Source organism: Helicoverpa armigera, chromosome 16 (assembly GCF_030705265.1).
Source record: "Helicoverpa armigera isolate CAAS_96S chromosome 16, ASM3070526v1, whole genome shotgun sequence".
Classification (NCBI taxonomy): Eukaryota; Metazoa; Arthropoda; class Insecta; order Lepidoptera; family Noctuidae; genus Helicoverpa; species Helicoverpa armigera.
In genome coordinates this window covers 9063042-9082596 of record NC_087135.1, presented here as the reverse complement: position 1 = coordinate 9082596, position 19555 = coordinate 9063042, and the positions used below count along the sequence as shown (strand labels likewise).

At 34.2% G+C, this 19555-nt stretch overlaps 1 protein-coding gene and 1 long non-coding RNA gene across 2 annotated transcripts in view; one reads left to right on the top strand and one right to left on the bottom strand.

Annotated features, from left to right (window-relative positions):
• The window catches only part of LOC135117921 (uncharacterized), a 343287-nt gene that overhangs the window by 211330 nt on the left and 112402 nt on the right, over positions 1-19555 (bottom strand). The gene's annotated exons all lie outside the window — the stretch shown is intronic.
• LOC110372104 (xanthine dehydrogenase) lies at positions 8189-17629 on the top strand. Its single transcript, XM_064038524.1, has 16 exons — positions 8189-8454; positions 8627-8796; positions 9003-9163; positions 9522-9943; positions 10036-10259; positions 10334-10436; positions 10515-10642; positions 10722-11012; positions 12925-13212; positions 13452-13951; positions 14067-14250; positions 14946-15141; positions 15487-16256; positions 16330-16522; positions 17103-17213; positions 17539-17629. The coding sequence occupies exons 1-16, from the start codon at positions 8412-8414 to the stop codon at positions 17607-17609; spliced, it is 3855 nt and encodes a 1284-aa protein (XP_063894594.1). The 5' UTR covers positions 8189-8411; the 3' UTR covers positions 17610-17629.

The window sequence follows — 19555 nt, the reverse complement described above, 5'->3', positions numbered from 1 at the left end:
CCACCTTGTCCACCGTAACAATGTATATGAATATTATGACCTATAACTTTCTAGAGTGACGACAAAATTAATAAACATACTTACATTTCATCTATAACTATTTACATACAATGTATTGTTCATAGCTTCGGACGTTGAATTCTACGAAGTAATTATTGGAACCTCCTGATCATTTCGATTCTGTGTATTTGAATTTTGGAATTGATATTTCGAATGAGTTCTGTAGCTTTTACTTCGTTTAATAAATAGACGTTATGTCACTACGTCAGAATAGCAGGTATTGAATTTTATGAGGTATAGTGACTGACTGTTGGTCTGGGCTTTTTAAGAACAACATTTCGTTTTGCCATATAGCTTTGCATTTCTTGGCTTCACCTGCTTAAGGAAAAAAGAGAACTTTTAGATGTCTATGAACAAATGCATAATTCATCAAATGGTTCAATTCAGAAATGCCAAGTTAACTGGCGTGAACTAAATTACTAATAATAAATACTAATCGCTATACTTTCTAATATTCCAGATTGTAAATCAGTCTTCTTTGTTCGCCAAATGGATAGGATCGCATTAATAAACTATTGAAATATAATACCCAGTGACAGACAATCAGTCACACACAAAAAGTTTGGTTATAATTCATCTATTAGTAGATAGATTGCTACGCGCTGACCCGGCGGCTACGCAGCGAAACTATCGCTACGGCGTAGTAATGCACTTTGATTTATCCATCCATTTAGCCTAGCTGATTTATCGATATCGATAAATTATGTGCATTTCAAACATAGTAATTAATGAGAATGACCACAGTCACCTATAGTTAGTAAATACTCCTCTACCTCTTCGTTTTATAAATAACTTTTTCTTTGTAAAAGAGAAGGTTCACTACCTATAACTAATTGATAAATAGGTCTATCGTCGACTTTACACCTCTAAAATAAATCCATTTTGGCCACGATGTATTAAACCAGCATTTTTTAGATCAATTATATTATTATTTATATATTATTACATAACCTTTAAATATCTAGACTCAAAAGCTTACACAACGCTTTGTTAGTATTCCCTTCTTAAATGGTAAACAACCCGCAAATGTTTGGTTAGGTTCAACAAAATTTATTGAAATTGTAAAAGGTCAAATCATAGGGCCAAGCTTACCTAGACTTTTGCTTTTAAAAATATGGGTATATACAGTACTAACCTAAGTATCAGATTTATGTAGCTACGAACCTAGATTAGCGATTCACTAAAAAATACAGATTTGGTTTGGAGAAGCAGATTCTAGTTTAGAAAGTTGATAAAAAGACAAAAACAGTGGAAAACTTTATCACACTATTTTCAAAGCGAAAGTGTGATTATATGTTACTTCCCAAAGTAGTTTCCTTACGACTTGGGTAAAACCGTGAATAACAGCTAGTATAACAACATAATGTTCCCTAATTATTTGTGGTTTGATCACTTTGACCTCCTACACCAAAAATCTTAATCTCCTTTTTTACTTACATGACGACTTTTTACGTCAACTCTCAGCAACACATTCGGATGACGCAAAAGGTAAAACTATACCTATAAGAATAACTCCTGCTGTCAACTTATGAATTAGGTTCGATCAGCTCAAGGCGAAACGGATAAAATATAGAGAAAACTTTTTGTCTCAGTTACTGCTAAAAATATCTGCGAAGGAACAGACAAGGTCGGATGTTAGCGAGATTTGACCCTTACACTTAATACATCCGTCAATACTGGCTGAAACACATAGGAGTGATCGTTTATACCTCACGATACGATGCCGACATGATAACTATCAATTAATTATTGATAGTAACCGTCAGTTGCACAAAGCTCCATTAAAATTAATGCTTTGTTAAATCTATTGCTAACACTTTTTATCTGGTTGGTAAAGAAAGAGTCAGCAATAGATTTAAAGAAGCATTAACTAGAAGGTGAAAATCATAAATTATATTACATACAGTACTACACGCATGAAAATTGTCATCTTCTTTTCCGTTGGTGAAAAACTGAACAAGTACTATCATATACTTTCATATTTTTTACGCGGGGTGTATTTACTGTTCATATACAAGTGCTCGATGTTTTTGATAATATCTAAGAAAAAACAAGTAAGTACTTAATCTATACTAATATTATAAAAAGGAAAACTTTGTTTGTTTGTTTGTATGTTTGTGTGGTTGTAATAATAGATAAACTCAAAAACTACTGGACCGATTTTAAATATTCTTTCACGATTAGAAAGCTCTATTATCTGCGAGTAACATAGGCTATTTTTATCGCGGTGCGGGCAGTAGCTCCCACGGGACGCGGGTGAAGCCGCGGGAAAACGGCTAGTAAAATATAAAGTAATATACTCAATACATATAGTTTTTTTTTAATAATCTATTTAATGTAAGTGTTGAACACAGTAGCATCTAAAAGTCCTCTTTACATAAGCAGGTAAAGCCTACAAGATAATGTGTCTATCAAAACCATATCTCTTTGTTACAGACAGTCTAGAATAGATGCTAGTATTTGTCACTTAGTTTTATATTTAACATAAATTCGTATTATATAATAAAGTTTTTTTGTATGAGTCCTTGCAAGTATTTTATACAAATTTAACTATTCAGGAATATTTTATAGTATATTATTGTTGAACCTCGTTAATTTCAGCAACTACTAGTCTGATATGAGTTATTTCAGTGTTAGATAGCCCATTTATCAGCGGAGACTGATGGCTTCTTTTTATCTTAAAAGCATGGGTGAAACTGCGAGTAACAGCTCGAGTTCTATAAAAGTTCTATAAATTAAATATCGTTATGCCCAACACATTTTCAACTATGCATTCTTATGAAGCTAAACAATACAACATGTTTGCTGTAGACGAAACAATGCGTGTTTAAAATGCAGTTCCTCAAAAGCCTTTCGTTAGAGTACACACTTCAAACTTTAAGTCGGCCGATAGTTTGTTTGGAATTATACATCAGTGTGAATATGAATGTTAGTAGGCACATTACAAAGATTAGGTATTTAACCAGTGTCAAAGTGGCTGAAAGCTTTGATTGGAATCAAGATTTTCTTTAAAAAACAACTGCCCACTATCGGGTACATCATCGTCAGCTTTTATCGTCCCACTGCTCAGGCCTCCTGGCACCCAGAGAAGGATTGAACGTTAATCACCACCATATGTTTTCCTTCACCTTTTTATCATATCAGCCATTGGTGTCTAGGATATACTTAAAAAGTACAGCCAACCATCGGGCAAGGCCGACTAAACTGTCGCTCAACTGTTTAGTATGCAGTATGCGGGTACTCTCAGAATGCGTCAAAAAGCGCTTGTAACTCTAGTTTGCTGAAATGAGGTTCCATTAAATTAAAATGCATAGTAATTAAAAAATAAATTACGTTCTTTGTAACTTTTGTAGCTGGAGTTTCTATGTAAGTACCATATTTGAATTTGTATGCATTTTTAAATAGTATCTTTTTTGCTACATGGTTAGTTGAATTTTGGAAATAAAATATATCAGATTAGACTTAAAATATAGCATTATGGTTACTCAATTAAGGTTCGATCGCATTTTAAACTCAGATTTAAACCAATTAAACCTTTAAATCTATTATGAAAAGATAAAGTTTTGTTTAAAAATTAATATATTTTAATGTTACCTTTATTCAGAGCCGTTCACCTCACCAGACAAGTTTGATAGACATTAGTTAAAAGATAAATCTTTTTCCAGACAGTTTTCAGTAATTAGTTTGGAAACAATGGAGTCTCGACGATGAAGATTAGTGGCGTCGCAAACCAACTGAAGAATAATGCAACATTTATGAAAGTTTTACCGTTAATTAAATATCAACTCTATTGTAGACGACTTAAAGTTAAGATTGGAACTACAATATTATAGTGAAATGGATGCAGCTATATTTTTTTCTTATTCTTCTCATTCTATTTTGTTATTTTCTCCAAAGTTCCATGAAATTGTTGTCGTCTTTTTTGATGTAATAAACTGAGATACGTACCTAAAATAATGTCAAAGATTTTGAATGAATTTGTTGTCGTAAATACACAAAAAGAGACAAGTACTTCAGTGCTTGAGACTCGATATAAATAACGTTTTTATTTCAGAATTCCTTTGTTTTATTTCTTTTCATTTCTTGCGTCTATAGGAATATTTGTATACATTTTAAGAAGATTAGGATTCGTGACGAATATAAATATCATTGTCTTATTGTATGGTGACATTTTATTGTTTTAAAATTAAACTTATTCGGGACGTAACGAAACCCAGCGCGGTGGGTTAATCCCTAGCTTGTAGGAGGCCTTTGTCCAGTAGTCGTACGTCTGTAGGCTGTAATGTTGATGGTGAAGCTGCCTACATTGTTTTTACAAAAGAACATGTTTTGGGTTCAACCGTTAAATACTTAGATACTGAAGTAGTTAGTAGTGCAATATAACTTTATTCTTCTCTTCCTTTTTAATACAAATATTACAACCTAAACTAAGTCAGAGGAACACACGACCAGTGAAAAAATCTGTAGTTTTGTAACAAGAAAAGCAGGGTTATTTGAGCAGTTATTTTCCGCCATTTTGGAGGCCTCATGTTGGCAGCTGAACCAAGACTTACTAGTACTAAAATATGTATGGAAAAAATAAAAAAAAGCAACCGGCCCTCGATGCACCTGCAAAATTCTCACGTCTGAAAATATATCTTTACGTTCCCCACAATTTTACTGCGCAGTGTTTTCTGGGAAAAAAATACGTGTAAAAAAGGTCAGAAAACAAAATAATATCTACCTTTTATAGGTGTAGTTCTACATAGGACATTGTATTCAATACAATAGACACCCAATATAATGGGTCACCTTACATTTTTGAAACAATATGGGTATTGGCCTTTTAAGAGTAGCCGCAAACTGTCAACTTTTAGTAAGCCGATAGTATGTTTGGGCTCATAAATCAGTATGGAGATACATGGTAGAAAGCGTATTACAACGATCAGATATTTAGTCGGCATTAGACGGACCCATACAAAATTTTGATTGGATTCAAGATTTTCTTTTAAAACAAATTGATACCTAAACATCGGTTGACTGTCGGCCAACTGTTTAGTGTACAGTGTGCTTCCATTTTTGAAACAATGTCCTAGCCTGCCCCTTTTCACAGTCAATACCCAGAAATATAAAATACGAAATATTATATGGCATTCATACGAGAACATTCGAATTTATCACAAAGGTATATTAAAACGTACTGAAACAGAGTTGCTTTGATCTCGTTTCATCAGACGGATTTGTGAAGTTCAATGTACGATTTGTATAAATAGATAATTGTTCATATGAGAGCACCTGAGGCTTGTGAGTGGTGAATTATTAAATTAATTTGCATGTAAGAGAAAATGCTCAGGTTTTGGTAATTACAACTCGCATTTAAGACGCAACCAAAGAACATCAACAACAGCTTTTATGGCTGCTGCAAGTACATGCCAAAAATAGATGCATGTAAAGGGCCCTCAGGCTTCATATATTATTAAGGTACGTTTTCAATTCTAACTGCCGACTGCAACGGCCAACCTCATATGCTGCAACTGCATGAAGTTGGCCGCAGCTGCACTACTGGTTTGTATACATATATTTACGTGAAACCTTTTGTTTTTGAACACGTGTCAGTCGAACACGACGTTTGAACAGTCGCCTTCAAATATTGCTCATTTCATGCAGCTGCGGCCAACTTCATGCAGTCGCGGCATATGCGGTTGGCAGTTGCAGTCAACAGTTAGCATTCAAAACGTACCTTTAAATGAATTTGGAAACAACCAAGTTTGGGCCTGTTTCAAAGCTGGCGATTAATCTATGCAAAGACAAAGAAATTATTCGTAGCATTACTATTGAAATTATGACATGATAGCATATTACACACAGCTATTAAAAAAATAACCTTTACCAAATAATATATACATTATTATACCTAATAATTATCTACTTCTAATAAAACCTTACCGTACGAAAAACATAATGTTATAATCAATAGGTATTCACAGTAATTTGAGGCAGGTAATAATTACAAAATAATTAATTAGTAGCCTAATTACGATAAACTTGGGCTATGTAATTATGGCCACATTTTCCTTCATTGATTACCTTATAATAATGTGGCCTTCTTCAGAAATTACTCTTTTACTTACTTGTATTTTCTTTTTGTTTTTTATTTATTTCTTTTTTCAAATATTCCAGCTATTATTCAAATATTGCTTAGTAAGGTAACCGTAACTTTATTTTTGATCTTTTTTTTTTATTATATTATTTTATTTAATTATTAATGTACACACTATACATATATATGTCGGAGATAGATCAATTACCACTGAGGATATCCGAACAAAAATGTGACAGATAGATGTCAATGTCAATCACCGTTGTCTGTATCCAAACGAAAATAAAAAAAACAACAATGTATGACCATAGATTAAAAATGGTTCGCGCCCCGGTGCGTGAACAATAGTAATATCCAAATGAATGTTTTGATTCTTTTATTATCGATTATTATTAAGTAATCTTGCCAATTTATCGTCTAATAAATCAAAACTAGATTTATAAAGTACTCAGTAAACATGTGAATTGAATTTTGGACTACCTATTACAAAATAACAGAAACTAAATTGGATTTTGTCAATTTTAACAATAACATGTTATTTTGATTATTTTAACGTTTAAATGCGATTGTCTAATTACAATAAGCATTCTTGGATAATTTAACAACTTTGCAATGTAAAAGTCTTGTAAGAATCTAGTTAGATTAAGCTAAATCTTAATAATGTTGTATCAAGTAAACGCTTGGCGCGCTTTCGCGCGCTTTGGACAGAGTTGTTGCGGAGAGGGGTCATTGTTCGAACGTCCTATAAAAGGCCATGCATTTGATGACGAAATCAGTCTATCTTCGGATTAGACTCATTATAGAGCTCCTGCTCCCGACAGAACTGTCGGTTTCCTTGGTACAGGCTCGCTGTATATTCACATAGCTGTATTGGCATACGATACACTTTGTACTTGGGTGGCTTACGCCGCTGTACGGACTGTGACCCTAGTCTAGGGTCTGTTCGTTTCGCCATATTATTTACAAACATACTTTGTATGTGGGTGGCTTACGCCGCTGTACGAACTGTGACTGTAAAGTCTGTTCGTGTCGCCATATTATTTACTAACATACTGTGTATGTGGGTGGCCTATGCCACTGTACGAACTGTGACCGTAAGGTCTGTTCGTGGTCTACCTAATTTATTGTTTTAAACTGTGTATACTGTGGATTATTATTTTGTGTAATTAAACATTGTTATTTTGTATTAAAGCCTTATCTATCCCAATAAAATGGGGACTCCAAACCCTGATGGTGTACCGCTCGGCTATCGCCTGATCCTACATATACAAACTTAAACTACTTATCTTTTTGATCTTATATTGTAATCTTTTACAAGTTTATATAAAAAATTGCTTTCGAAATTCTTTTGTATGTAATTTTAATCAAACATTTGGTCACAACAGCACACTGACATTGCAATACATTACATTTAATAATAATTTAAATCCTCCATAATTTTAACCGATTCTAATAGCAATTGAAAACTACATTTTGCGATACACGACCACGAACCACTGTAGCTGTTAACAAACCTACTGACAGCACGCAATATCAGCGAAATAGTGTCATTAGTACAATTGTGAGCATTTGTGATAATTCGATAATGAGCTGGTATGAGAATTATTGGTCTGACATCTATATTATACCTATACAGATTATATTTCAATACCTCATTGGTCTAGTCGTCGCATAGCGCGACCACTGTGAACGAGGAGTCGGGTTCGATCCCCGAGACAATCCTGCGCCCGATCTCTCTCCGGTCGTGTTGGATTTCCGTCCACCACGTTAACCACGAGCTTAAGCTAGTATGCCGATAATGAATGTTCTAATTTACGAAGATGTCGCTCAATTCAAAGTCTCTCTTCTTCTTCGTCACTATTCGTCAATATTCACCACAACTACAGTCCACAAATATTTGAGTATTCGTATTTTTTTAACGTCAGTCAAAGACACACTTCGTACCTATCTCCAAAAGTCACAAGGCAAACCACGGTCTATCCTAGTCAAAAATATCCAATGACAGTATTTATCGACAGCATGACAAAACGCAACAAACCATTATAAAGATTACAGTGTAGGTGCATTAAACAATTCTTTTTATTATAGACTTAGGTTCGAATAATCCGAAAGCAAACTGTTCATTAGGGCAGTTGTCAATTGTATCATTATTTCCGCTAGCAACATTAAATTGAACAATAAGAATTTCTTCATTACGTTCGTGGTAGCAGATGACTTATGTGGCTTATATCGCTGGCAGGCCAGTGCTGTGATTGGTTCGACGGTGAACGATATGGCGAAAATAGTTTTTAAAATCAATGGGAAACAATATGAAGGTAAGGAAAGTGTTGCCCTATAAGAAAATGCATGTAAGCTTTCTTAGAAAGTGATTATTCATATTTCACATTTTTTTGGTTTATCTGATAGTTTAATTGAAGTGGTTCTAAATTTAATTTAACTTTGACATAAAATAAAACTTACTTCATGTATTCTTCTCCTCAATCAAAGCGGACGGCAAGTTCGGTCCGGACGTGTCTCTGAACGAGTACATTCGCTCGGTGGCTGGGCTGCGCGGCACGAAGGCGATGTGCCACGAGGGCGGCTGCGGCGCGTGCGTCGTCGCCGCGCGCGCAGCGCTGCCGCCGGACAACCAGCTCAAGACTTTCGCTGTCAACTCTGTAAGATTTTTCAAATAATCTTTCAACCACAGTAACAAATGTTCAATTAAAAACCTACGTTACATTTCAAAATCGGGTACCTACTTCTCATAACAATTCTGCTATCATCTTCTAAAGCTGAAAGTAATATAACCGCCTATGTAATGCGCTCTTCGGCAGACGAAATTAAAAAAAGATTAAACATATGTATATTATATAATGTCCAGTGCCTAGTATCAGTATTCTCCTGCCACGGCTGGGAGGTGACCACGGTCGAAGGTATCGGTAGCAAGATGACCAGCTACCACGACATACAGAGCAGACTGGCCAAGTTTAACGGCACCCAGTGTGGGTACTGCACTCCTGGATGGGTCATGAATATGTATAGGTAAGTGATTTTACACTAAGCTAACAGATAAATAAAGAATGCTATAAATAATGTTAAGAAATAGTTTGAAAATATATAGGCTCCAGAAATTGCTGAAAAACCGTTATTATTATTAACATTTAGAAACTATTTTGATACAACATTTTTCAAGTAAACAAACTTAGAAGTAATATTCATCTTCCCACGTAGAAGGCGAAAGTTTTGTTGTATATAGAGTAAATCCTTAAACAAAAATAGAAGTTACTTGACTTTTATAGGCACTGAATAAGTTAAGACTTATGCTTAAAGTTTACGTAAAAATCAATGTAAAAGCTTTTAACAAATCTGACAAAACTCCAATGACTTTTTTGTCCAACAGCATTTATCAAAACAAAAAGAATAATTTAACAATGAAAGAAGTTGAAAATTCATTTGCCGGTAACATATGCAGATGTACTGGATACAGACCAATTGCGGATGCATTCAAAACTTTTGCTAACAATGTTGACAAGCACCTCATGGATAAACTTGTAGATATTGAAGATTTATCTACTAAAATCTGTGGTCTAGAATGTTCCAAGAAATGTGTCCATAAAAACAAAAGAATTAATGATACAAATTGTCAAACAAAAACTGTGGAAGTGGATGAAGACTGGTGTGTTATTGAAAGAAGCAATAACAAAATGATAGTAGTAGATTGTGGTATAACCAAATGGTTCAAAACGTATACACTAGATGATGTCTTCAAAGTAATAAACAGAACTGACGATTACAAACTTATTGCTGGAAATACTGGACAAGGTACAAAATGAAATTTTTAGACGTACAATTTAAAGACAACATTATGTGTATTGCAATAAGAGTTATTTTAAATTGGAATGTTTCTTTTCAAGGAGTCTACCACGTCACAAATTACCCGCCCAACATAATAGATATTTTTAACGTCGTGGAACTTAGGGGTCATACAATAGACGTAAACTTAATAATTGGAGCTGGGATGCCACTAACGGAAATGATGGAGCTTTTCCTTCAAATGTCACAGACAAATGAAGATTTTAGTTATTTGAAAGTTTTGTATGACCATATGGATCTTGTAGCTCATATTCCTGTTAGAAACGTAAGTAAATTAAATGTACATAACAAGAGCTTCTTATTATAAAGGTACTCTAATGATCGTATATTTTGTTTTAGATTGGCACAATCGGTGGAAACTTATATTTGAAATATCTCAACAATGATTTCCAATCCGATTTATTTTTGCTTTTTGAAACTGTCGGCGCTATGATAACAATAGGTAAGATTGTCTAATTTTAAATTATGGTTAATTTATTTTTAACCGTTTTGACGGCTTAATGGAATATTTCACTTTCAGCCGAAGGCGTGAACGCGATGAAAGTGGTATCTTTCTCGAATTTCTTGAAGGAAGACATGAAACGAAAATTAATCGTCAACGTCATGCTACCGCCTCTTTCTCCAAACAGTAAACTTAAGACATACAAGGTAGCCAGAAATCATTTTAACGATGAAAACACTTTATATTGAATGAGGTAGCAATTTTCATAAAGCTCTTGAATTGCAGATAATGCCACGATCGCAAAATGCTCACGCTGTGGTTAATGCTGGGTTTTTATTTAAATTCAAAGCAAACGCCAAAACCCTCGATGAAGCTACTATAGTTTATGGCAGTATATCATCAACTTTTATTCATGCTGCTAACACAGAAGCAGCCTTAGTTGGCAAAGATCCGTTTACTAACGATGTTCTACAATTAGCTTTGAAGTCTTTAGATAAAGAGATTGTACCTGAAGAAGCACCGCCTGAACCTTCAGCTGCTTATAGAAAAATGTTGGCAATTGCTTTGTATTATAAAGTAAGTAAATACTTTAAGGTCCAGACTAGACCAAAGCAATGTTTCATTTATAATTAAAACTTCTCGTCTCTGCCCACTCCCTCTGCTCCCTAAGCTTCTCTGCTCTGATTTGTTGAAGTCTGGGTAAACAAAGTTCAGAAGATAAAATTAAGTTCAATATATACAGTCATGGACACATAATTAAAGACACCCCCCGACTCGAAGTGAAATAAATAGTTATGGTACTGACATGAGCTTAAGCACGGTATAAACTGTAGTGTAATAATTATTAAAACAAACATTACATTGTGTTCTTTAAATTAAGGACAAAAAATATTTTCTTTCTTTAATACTTTAGATATAAAGCTCTATGGGAAATGAACACTAACTTTTGTAGCTGATACTTGGCTGGTCAGCTAATTAAAGACAGTTAAAGCCCAGTTAAGAAAAAAAAACGAAAGATACAAATAGTTGCCATACTTTTTTTTAGAAGTGAGTGAAATACTTATGAAAACTCGAAATAGGTAATAATTTAGGTTTATTTCATTAAAAATTTTCATTTTAGTCCTATCAATAAGACTAGAACAAAAATTCTGGTAAGTAAAATGTTTTAGGCTTTTTAATATTATATTTTGACATACGGATTTATTCATACCACTTGATCTGTAGTAAGGACATGGTAATAAATTTATTATTAAAGATTTCTTATCAATGGCACTAAAAAAGGCATGGTTTGAGAGCAACTCAAAACCGACCCCAAGGAAAACTTGTCCGCAAACAGACTTTAAGGCAAATAGTGAACCATTTACATGATTCGGTACTGGTTTTTTGGGAGTCATCTGATGCTAAAAGGACGAAAATTGTGTCTGCAGAACTTTTAGACTACAACCGGGTCGGGAAAAGCTGTAAGGCATGGGTATCGGAAGATGTTACTTTTGGAAAAGCACCGCGTGTCCATACTGTAGTTGGCTATTTCTATCAAATGTGAAAGGTGCAGTTAACAAGTGTTCAAAAATGTATTTTTTTTCTCATTAAACAAAGGAATACGAATAATTCTAAAATAATGTATCGAAATTAGTCGCCTCCAAAACATGAGATGGAACCAAAATACACTAAGAAAGTTCTCAAACATAGGAGGCAAAAAAGTAATAGTGTGGGGCTTCTCTCCACTACTTGGTGTGGTCATCTTTTAGAAAGATATTATTAAAAATAGGCGAATTCAAGTACTATAATATTTTAGAAATAGCATTTTGTTATATGCTAAGCATAATTTACCGGTCCTTAGCGCTTTCCAAATTAGAAAAGTTCTGCAAAACACTGTAAGAGTAGTAAAAAGGACTCTTTGATCGAGCAACTTATGACGGTTTTGGTTTGGCCCATCGCAAATTTAATAGAAAAAAAACTGGTGATCGGCCAGAAAACACAATGGCGATAAGTCATACATGAAACATTGATCAATTTTACACAGATTTTTATGAAGCATGGAAGAAAATTCCCGTAGCGACTTAAAACAAAACTGACCGCTTGCACGCTTAGGGATGTCGTGCTGTCATTGAGGTAAAAGGAAATAAACCAAATATTAGTACTCATTAGTATGCTAAGTTACAGTGTAGGGAATGTTGTTATAGAAAAGTACCATCAATAATATTAATAATTTGCATTTCTTCCTCTGAGCAAATGGAGTGTCTTTAATTATATGGCCAGGCCACGTTATGGTTCATACCGCTCGAGATTCGGATAAAGCGAAAAAAAACTTATCGCGAAGGATCACTCAAGATAGTCCTTAGTTTTAATATTTCACAATGCCCTCTTAAATATTTTAAAATAGAAAATAAAGTTCCAGTAGCAATCAGAAAAAAGAAATACAGATGAATGTGAATGGTGTGAAAGGTGTCTTTAATTATGTGTTCATGACTGTATTTTTATCTTTCAGGCTATCTTATACCTATGCCCAGACGACAGAATAGACCCAAAACTGAAATCCGGAGGAGAAGCTATAAAAAGACACATATCTCATGGAATGCAAGTTTTCGATACCGACAAAGGTGTTTGGCCATTAAACCAGCCAATATCGAAGATAGAAGCGTTGGTACAATGTAGTGGTGAAGCTACATTTGCTAATGATCTGCCGACACAACCAAATGAAGTGTATGCTGCTTTTGTCACGGCTGATGTCAGACCAGGCAGTGTTATTAGTGATTTTGATACCACGGAGGCTTTTGTGAGTAATCTTAGCTTATCTACAATATTTCCAACGGAAACGTCCATTAATCTAAATGTAGTATTTCATTCATTGTCATTGATATATTTTTCTCTAATCAATGCTTAGCAATGTACCCATCTCTCCTCATCTTGGTGTGAAACTCAGTCCACATTAATGTCAATTTTAATGATTTTTCATAATACTACTCTAAAATTAACAGCAACTAAAAACTTACTTACAGCGTGCTTTTGTTCCAGAAACTTCCAGGTGTAACAGCATTTTACACAGCAAAGGACATACCGGGACGTAATACATTCACACCAAAAAACTGTCCTTTCATGACTGTCGAAGAAGAAATACTCTGCTCAAACGAAATAAAATTTTACGGAGATCCAGTAGCAATCATAGTTGCTGACAGAGAAAAAACAGCAAACAAAGCAGCGAAACTAGTTAAAATAAACTATAAAAATATAAGCGAACAAAAACCTTTACTTACTGTAGACGATGTTTTAAAATCTCCTGAGAAAGATAAAAAGGTTGTTACTACTAGAACAGTTCAACCAGAAGAAGTTGGGAAAGACGTGAAATATGTGATTGATGGTGAATATCATTTGGGAACGCAATACCATTATTATATGGAGCCTCAGACTTGTGTTGTGAGACCTACTGAAGATGGTTTGGAAGTTACATCGTCAACTCAGTGGCTTGATTTGACTAATGTTTCTATTGCTCAATGTTTGAATATACCTGTCAATAGGTGAGTACTTTTGGTATTTTTTTCAGCAAAAAATACCCATTTAGGTATTCTATTTAAAAAAATCTTCAAATCAATTAACAACCCTTAAATATATTTTTTTTACAATTTTTTATAGCATTCAAGTAATCGTACGAAGAGTAGGCGGTGCTTACGGTGGTAAAATAACCCGATCCTGCCAAGTTGCGTGTGCAGCAGCCTTAGTAACTCATCTTACAGGAAAAACTTGCCGGTTCATATTACCTTTGGAAACTACAATGAAAATTGTTGGAAAACGACTGCCAACTAGCTCTAACTTCGAAGTAAGTGAATACTTAATACCTTTTGTGGAATCTCTTACGTCAGGATTAGATGTCCGTTAACTTTGCCAACTATTTAATGATAAAAGTTGAAGCCCTTGTTCGGTGTCAACTACTAAAGGCTTTGCTAGTTGTAGATCTTAATTAACTTCCTGAGATAAGAAACTATTAACCTTGTTAAGTTTGTGTCATACCTGTATTTTTTATTCATGAAACTTTTCATGTTGGATTTTTGAAAACTATGAAGTTAATACTGTAGGTCCCGGCTGTCATTGAACATCCTTGGCAGTCGTTACAGGTAGTCAGAAGCCAGTAAGTCTGACACCAGTCTAACCAAAAGGTATCGGGTTGCCCGGGTACCTGGGTTGAGGAGGTCAGATAGGCAGTCGCTTCTTGTAAAGCACTGGTACTCAGCTGAATCCGGTTAGACTGGAAGCCGACCCCAACATAGTTTGGGAAAAGGCTCGGAGGATGATGATGGAGTTAATACTGACAGCATCTATTTTTGTGAAATGTATGATCATTCTGTTAGCCCTTTTCCAATTGATGCTTTCGCAGAAGACAATTTTTCTATACACCTTTACAGCTTTACGTTTCGAGAGCTCTATTTGTCACAAGTATTCTTTTCTCTAGTCACCGCAGCCCGGAAGAAACACAAAAAATCCTCAAAACAAAATTACATCTTATTTCCTCACTAGGTGGGAGTCAACAATGAAGGTGAAATCCAATACCTTAAGAACGTGTTCTACCAAGACAATGGGTGTTCTGCCAATGAGAGCATCAGCCCCATCACGGTGTCTCACTTCTTCAACTGCTATGACCGTCGGAGGTGGTTCGTTGAAGCCAACAGCGTGGCTACAGATACGCCATCCAATACTTGGTGTAGGGCTCCTTGTAAGTATAAGAAGAAAAACGCCGGTTATCGATTTTTGTGAAAAGCCTCATAAAATTAACGGGAAAACCTGCTCATTGATATAAGCCAAACGAATCCTTTTTTGCTTAAGAGAATGAAGCATCAGCGTGCTTTTAAAATAATTCCATGTCTTTAAGTAGTTTGTTTAAGATATAAAGTAAAAAAAACACTGACCTGCTAAAACAAAAATACATTCACTCTAAATATAAAGCAAAACGCAATACGAAGTTTTAAAAATGACAGCTTAAAACGTTCGTTTACATCATTATTCTGATGTCTCAATTTACCGTTACATGTAATACAATACATCGCCATTAACTTTTCAGCTTCGACTGAAGGTTTGGCAATGATAGAAAATATTATGGAAAAAATTGCACACAAAACAGGAAAGGATTCATTACACGTCAAATTAGCCAACATGGCTAAAGACAATAATCCATTGCCAGAACTTATAGAAACTCTGAAAATAGATGCAAATTACAATGAAAGACTTGAAGAGGTCGAACGTTTTAACTTAAAAAATCGTTGGAGAAAACGTGCATTGAAACTTATGCCGATGACTTACGAGCTATTTTACATTGGACCTTACAATTCGCTTATATCAATTTATCACGGAGATGGTTCAGTAGTGATTACTCATGCAGGAATAGAGATGGGTCAAGGAATCAACACAAAAGTGGTCCAAGTATGCGGGTATAAACTTGGAATACCTATAGAGAAGATCAGTGTTAAACCAAGTTCCAGTTTTACGTCTCCTAATGCTATGACAACGGGAGCCAGTGTTGGTAGTGAATGTGTTGCATTCGCTACTATGAAGGCTTGTGATATTCTTCTAGAAAGATTAGCACCTGTCAAAGAAATGATGAAGAATCCTACATGGGAGGAACTTATAGAAGAGGCTTTTAAAGCAGGAATTGACCTACAAGCTTCATATTGTATGAAAGCCGAAAATGATGGAATAAAACCTTACGATGTTTATGGAGTGTGTGCTTTAGAAGTTGAAGTCGATATTCTGACCGGAAATCATGATGTGCTAAGAGTAGATTTATTGGAAGATACTGGAAGAAGTTTGAGTCCGAAAATTGATATTGCACAGGTAATTTCATTAAGAGATATAATTTAGACGCTTGTTATATCAGAAACCTATTTTAATTAATTCTTTTTTTTAGATTGAAGGAGCATTTGTAATGGGTCTTGGTTACTGGACCTCAGAGAAAATTGTGTATGACCCAGAGAATGGTAAACTACTCACAGATCGAACGTGGACCTACAAACCTCCAGGAATTAAAGATATACCCGCTGACTTCAGGGTCTACTTCCGAAGAAATTCTAAGAATCCTCTTGGTGTCTTGCAATCTAAAGGTACTCTTTCAATTACACTATCATGTACCGAGTTCAAAGAAATCTAGGTTATCTAGCAAATGTTTCGTAACATCATCAATTAGGTAAAATGAAACAAACACTGGTACCTACAAACTTATCATGTCTAAATGAATTCTAGAAGTCAATAAAAATATTTTACTTTCTTTCGATATTACAGGACAGTTACAGCATCGTAAAATAATATTACAATTTTAATTTTAGTAAAATATATTGAATTTTCAATAAAAAGGTTAATCTCCCGATTAATTAATTGGCCGCTTTGCCCTGGGGTCCGATATTCCCAATAATTAATCTTAGGTTTAATATTTATGAAGCTTAAATATTTTTTGAACAAAAAACGTAGTTTAATCTGCTACTCTGAAGCTCTTTAATTTTTTAGGGTTTTTAAAGTACCTAAATGATATAATGGGATTACCAAAACTTCGCTGTCCGTTCGTCTGTCACCATCACATGTCCGTGATAGTTAGACAGTTGTTTTTGCCGTTATAACTGTTACAATTACTGAAAAAAAGCATCAAATAAATATTTCAGGACTCTTATTTGTTATATGTTGTTTCAGCTACTGGTGAACCAGCTCTTTGCTTAGCTTCAGTAATCACTCATGCTTTAAGAGAAGCAGTAAGGTCTGCTAGATTAGATGCTGGGTTCGAAGATCTGTGGTTTGATATACGTAAGTTATTAACTATCACTCACTGATGCTGTTAATTTCAAACGATTTTACGAGACCAACTTTTTGAAACAGTGCAAATAGTGTGCATATGTATGTGTTAATAACGTTTCATAGGAGCCTGCAAAAGCCTATTTGAAATATTTTATTTTGATTAAATGAAACAGTATGAAGCTTTATTTGCTTTTAAGAGCAGGGTTTGTACAAAACGCTTGACTTTTCATATTAGAAATGAAATCTTAATTTCAAAATTGAAAGCTTGATAAAAATGGTTACCTATTTAAAAAAATACATATACTTTTTTATAAGATATCATTGTTTCTTGCAGAGAATCCATGCACGGTGGAAAATATCTTTATGTCTGTGGGACACAAGTTGGAACATTTTATTCTTAAGTGAAGGAAAACAACGTGAAAAACTAGAGTTTGATTTATTTATTTGTGGCGGACTAAAACCTGTATAGTCGGAACTTTTTATGTGTGTGTTTTGTTTTATATTTTATTAATTTTCCTCCTTCAAAATAAGCTGACAGATTACAATATTTTTACAATCTTGATGAAGCATTTTTATTAAACACAGTCCTATTCAGGCCTTGCTTATTATATGCTGCTCTATACGGGTTAGAATCCTGCGTAGTGTGCTTATGATGAGCATCTCGCTTAGATGCTACATATTGATATAATATATATTTTTATTGAGTTTGTTATATTCTTAATTAATAAATTAATGTCCATTGTTATTGTTTTATTTAAAACTAATTTAAGTCGTAGGTACTTGTAATTTTATTATGCCCTACGACTTGTAATTTTATTATGAGTTACGAAAATTATAAATAATGTTAAGAAAACTTTCACACTGTTTAATTCATTGAACAAATATCGATACTTGTAGTTGTACACGAAGAAATAAAGTTATTAACAAATGTAGACCAAAGACACCGCTCCCTTGTAAAATATTCAAAGACATTTCACCCTTTATTTCCAAACAACATATTATTTACTGACAAAGTGGGAGGGTTAATAACATACAATCAGATAGATTTTCTTTCTGTAATTTTACACCAATCCTTGACAGTTTTATAAAAAAAAACGAATGATTTTATCCATGGTAGCTTAATTAAAGTGTAGGTAAGAGTATAATCTTAGTAATTGTTTATTTTAGAGAGGTGTCATATTGTTCTTATTGGTACATTCAAATTGATTCAAAACAGAAGATATGATAGTGACGTCACACGCAAATTAAAGAGTTATATTAATGGATAAGTACATAAAAAAATGAGAATAAGAACTACAATAAAATAATATTCCGTTTTTTTAATAATGGGAGAAGGTATTATTTACAATAGTATTATTTAAAGGAATTTGAAAATATATAGATATATTCAATTGTAAAAAGTATGTTTTTAATCCTGAAAGAGGATTACTAGGATTACTTTTTATTGTATTTTTTATTTTACGCTGAAATATTTGGTTCGTGTTAAAACTCTAAAAAGAAAAAAATCAAAACAGTACAGCTGCTAAAATAAATACAAAAAAAAATCGTAAAAATACACAGCCTTAATAAAATATGGACAGCTCTAAGTGGAAAAACGTAGTAACATAATAAGCCGACTACGAAGTTCAAAGAAAAAAATAAATCACAAACCTTTTTACAGAAAGAGAGGTTATCGTTAACAATGACAAGATAATACTATAGTTTACCACTTAGTATTTTTTTTTTCTAATAAAGTGTCAGTTCTGTGAAAGCGATTTTTATTGGAAATTGCATTGTTGTCGATTTCACTTAGTCATCATTGCGTCCTTTCTGATTTTAAATTTAAAAAATTCTAGGTTACCTCTAGGCCCTCGTATGTTGCAGACTAAACTGGCTTATAGCACTGTAGTAGACTGAGAGAATGAATCCAATCGATCTATTTAGTCGGTCGAAACCCGATCGTTCTAATGTGGGCATCACCTTACATTCTATATACTGATTCATGCAGTGAGTACAAAATTGTTTATCCGCCTATTTCTACCGCTCACGTTTTTAAAACCATGGATGGTTGAATATACATAGTTAACTTTTATCTATATAAATACATACACCACAAAATGATAGCCCAAAGATTTTATTAAGTTAAACACCCGAAACAAAAAACCTCTCATCCTCAGTGCCTTTTTCCCAACTATGTTGGGGTCGGCTTCCATTCTAACCAGATGTAGCTGAGTACCTACCAGTGCTTTAAAAGGAGCAACTGCACTATCTGACCCCCTCAACCCAGTCACCCGGGCAACCCAACACCCCTTTTTTTTTAACGACGTCAAAAATCATCAAATGACCCCTTCCGCTGTGGGTAAGCAGCGGAG

Excerpts from the sequence above, each read along its gene's own strand:
- LOC110372104 (XM_064038524.1), top strand. The coding sequence starts at position 8,412 with ATGGCGAAAATAGTTTTTAAAATCAATGGGAAACAATATGAAG. Across the intron at positions 8,455-8,626 it reads CAATGGGAAACAATATGAAG|CGGACGGCAAGTTCGGTCCG; the intron begins GTAAGGAAAGTG and ends CCTCAATCAAAG. Across the intron at positions 9,164-9,521 it reads TGGGTCATGAATATGTATAG|CATTTATCAAAACAAAAAGA; the intron begins GTAAGTGATTTT and ends TTTGTCCAACAG.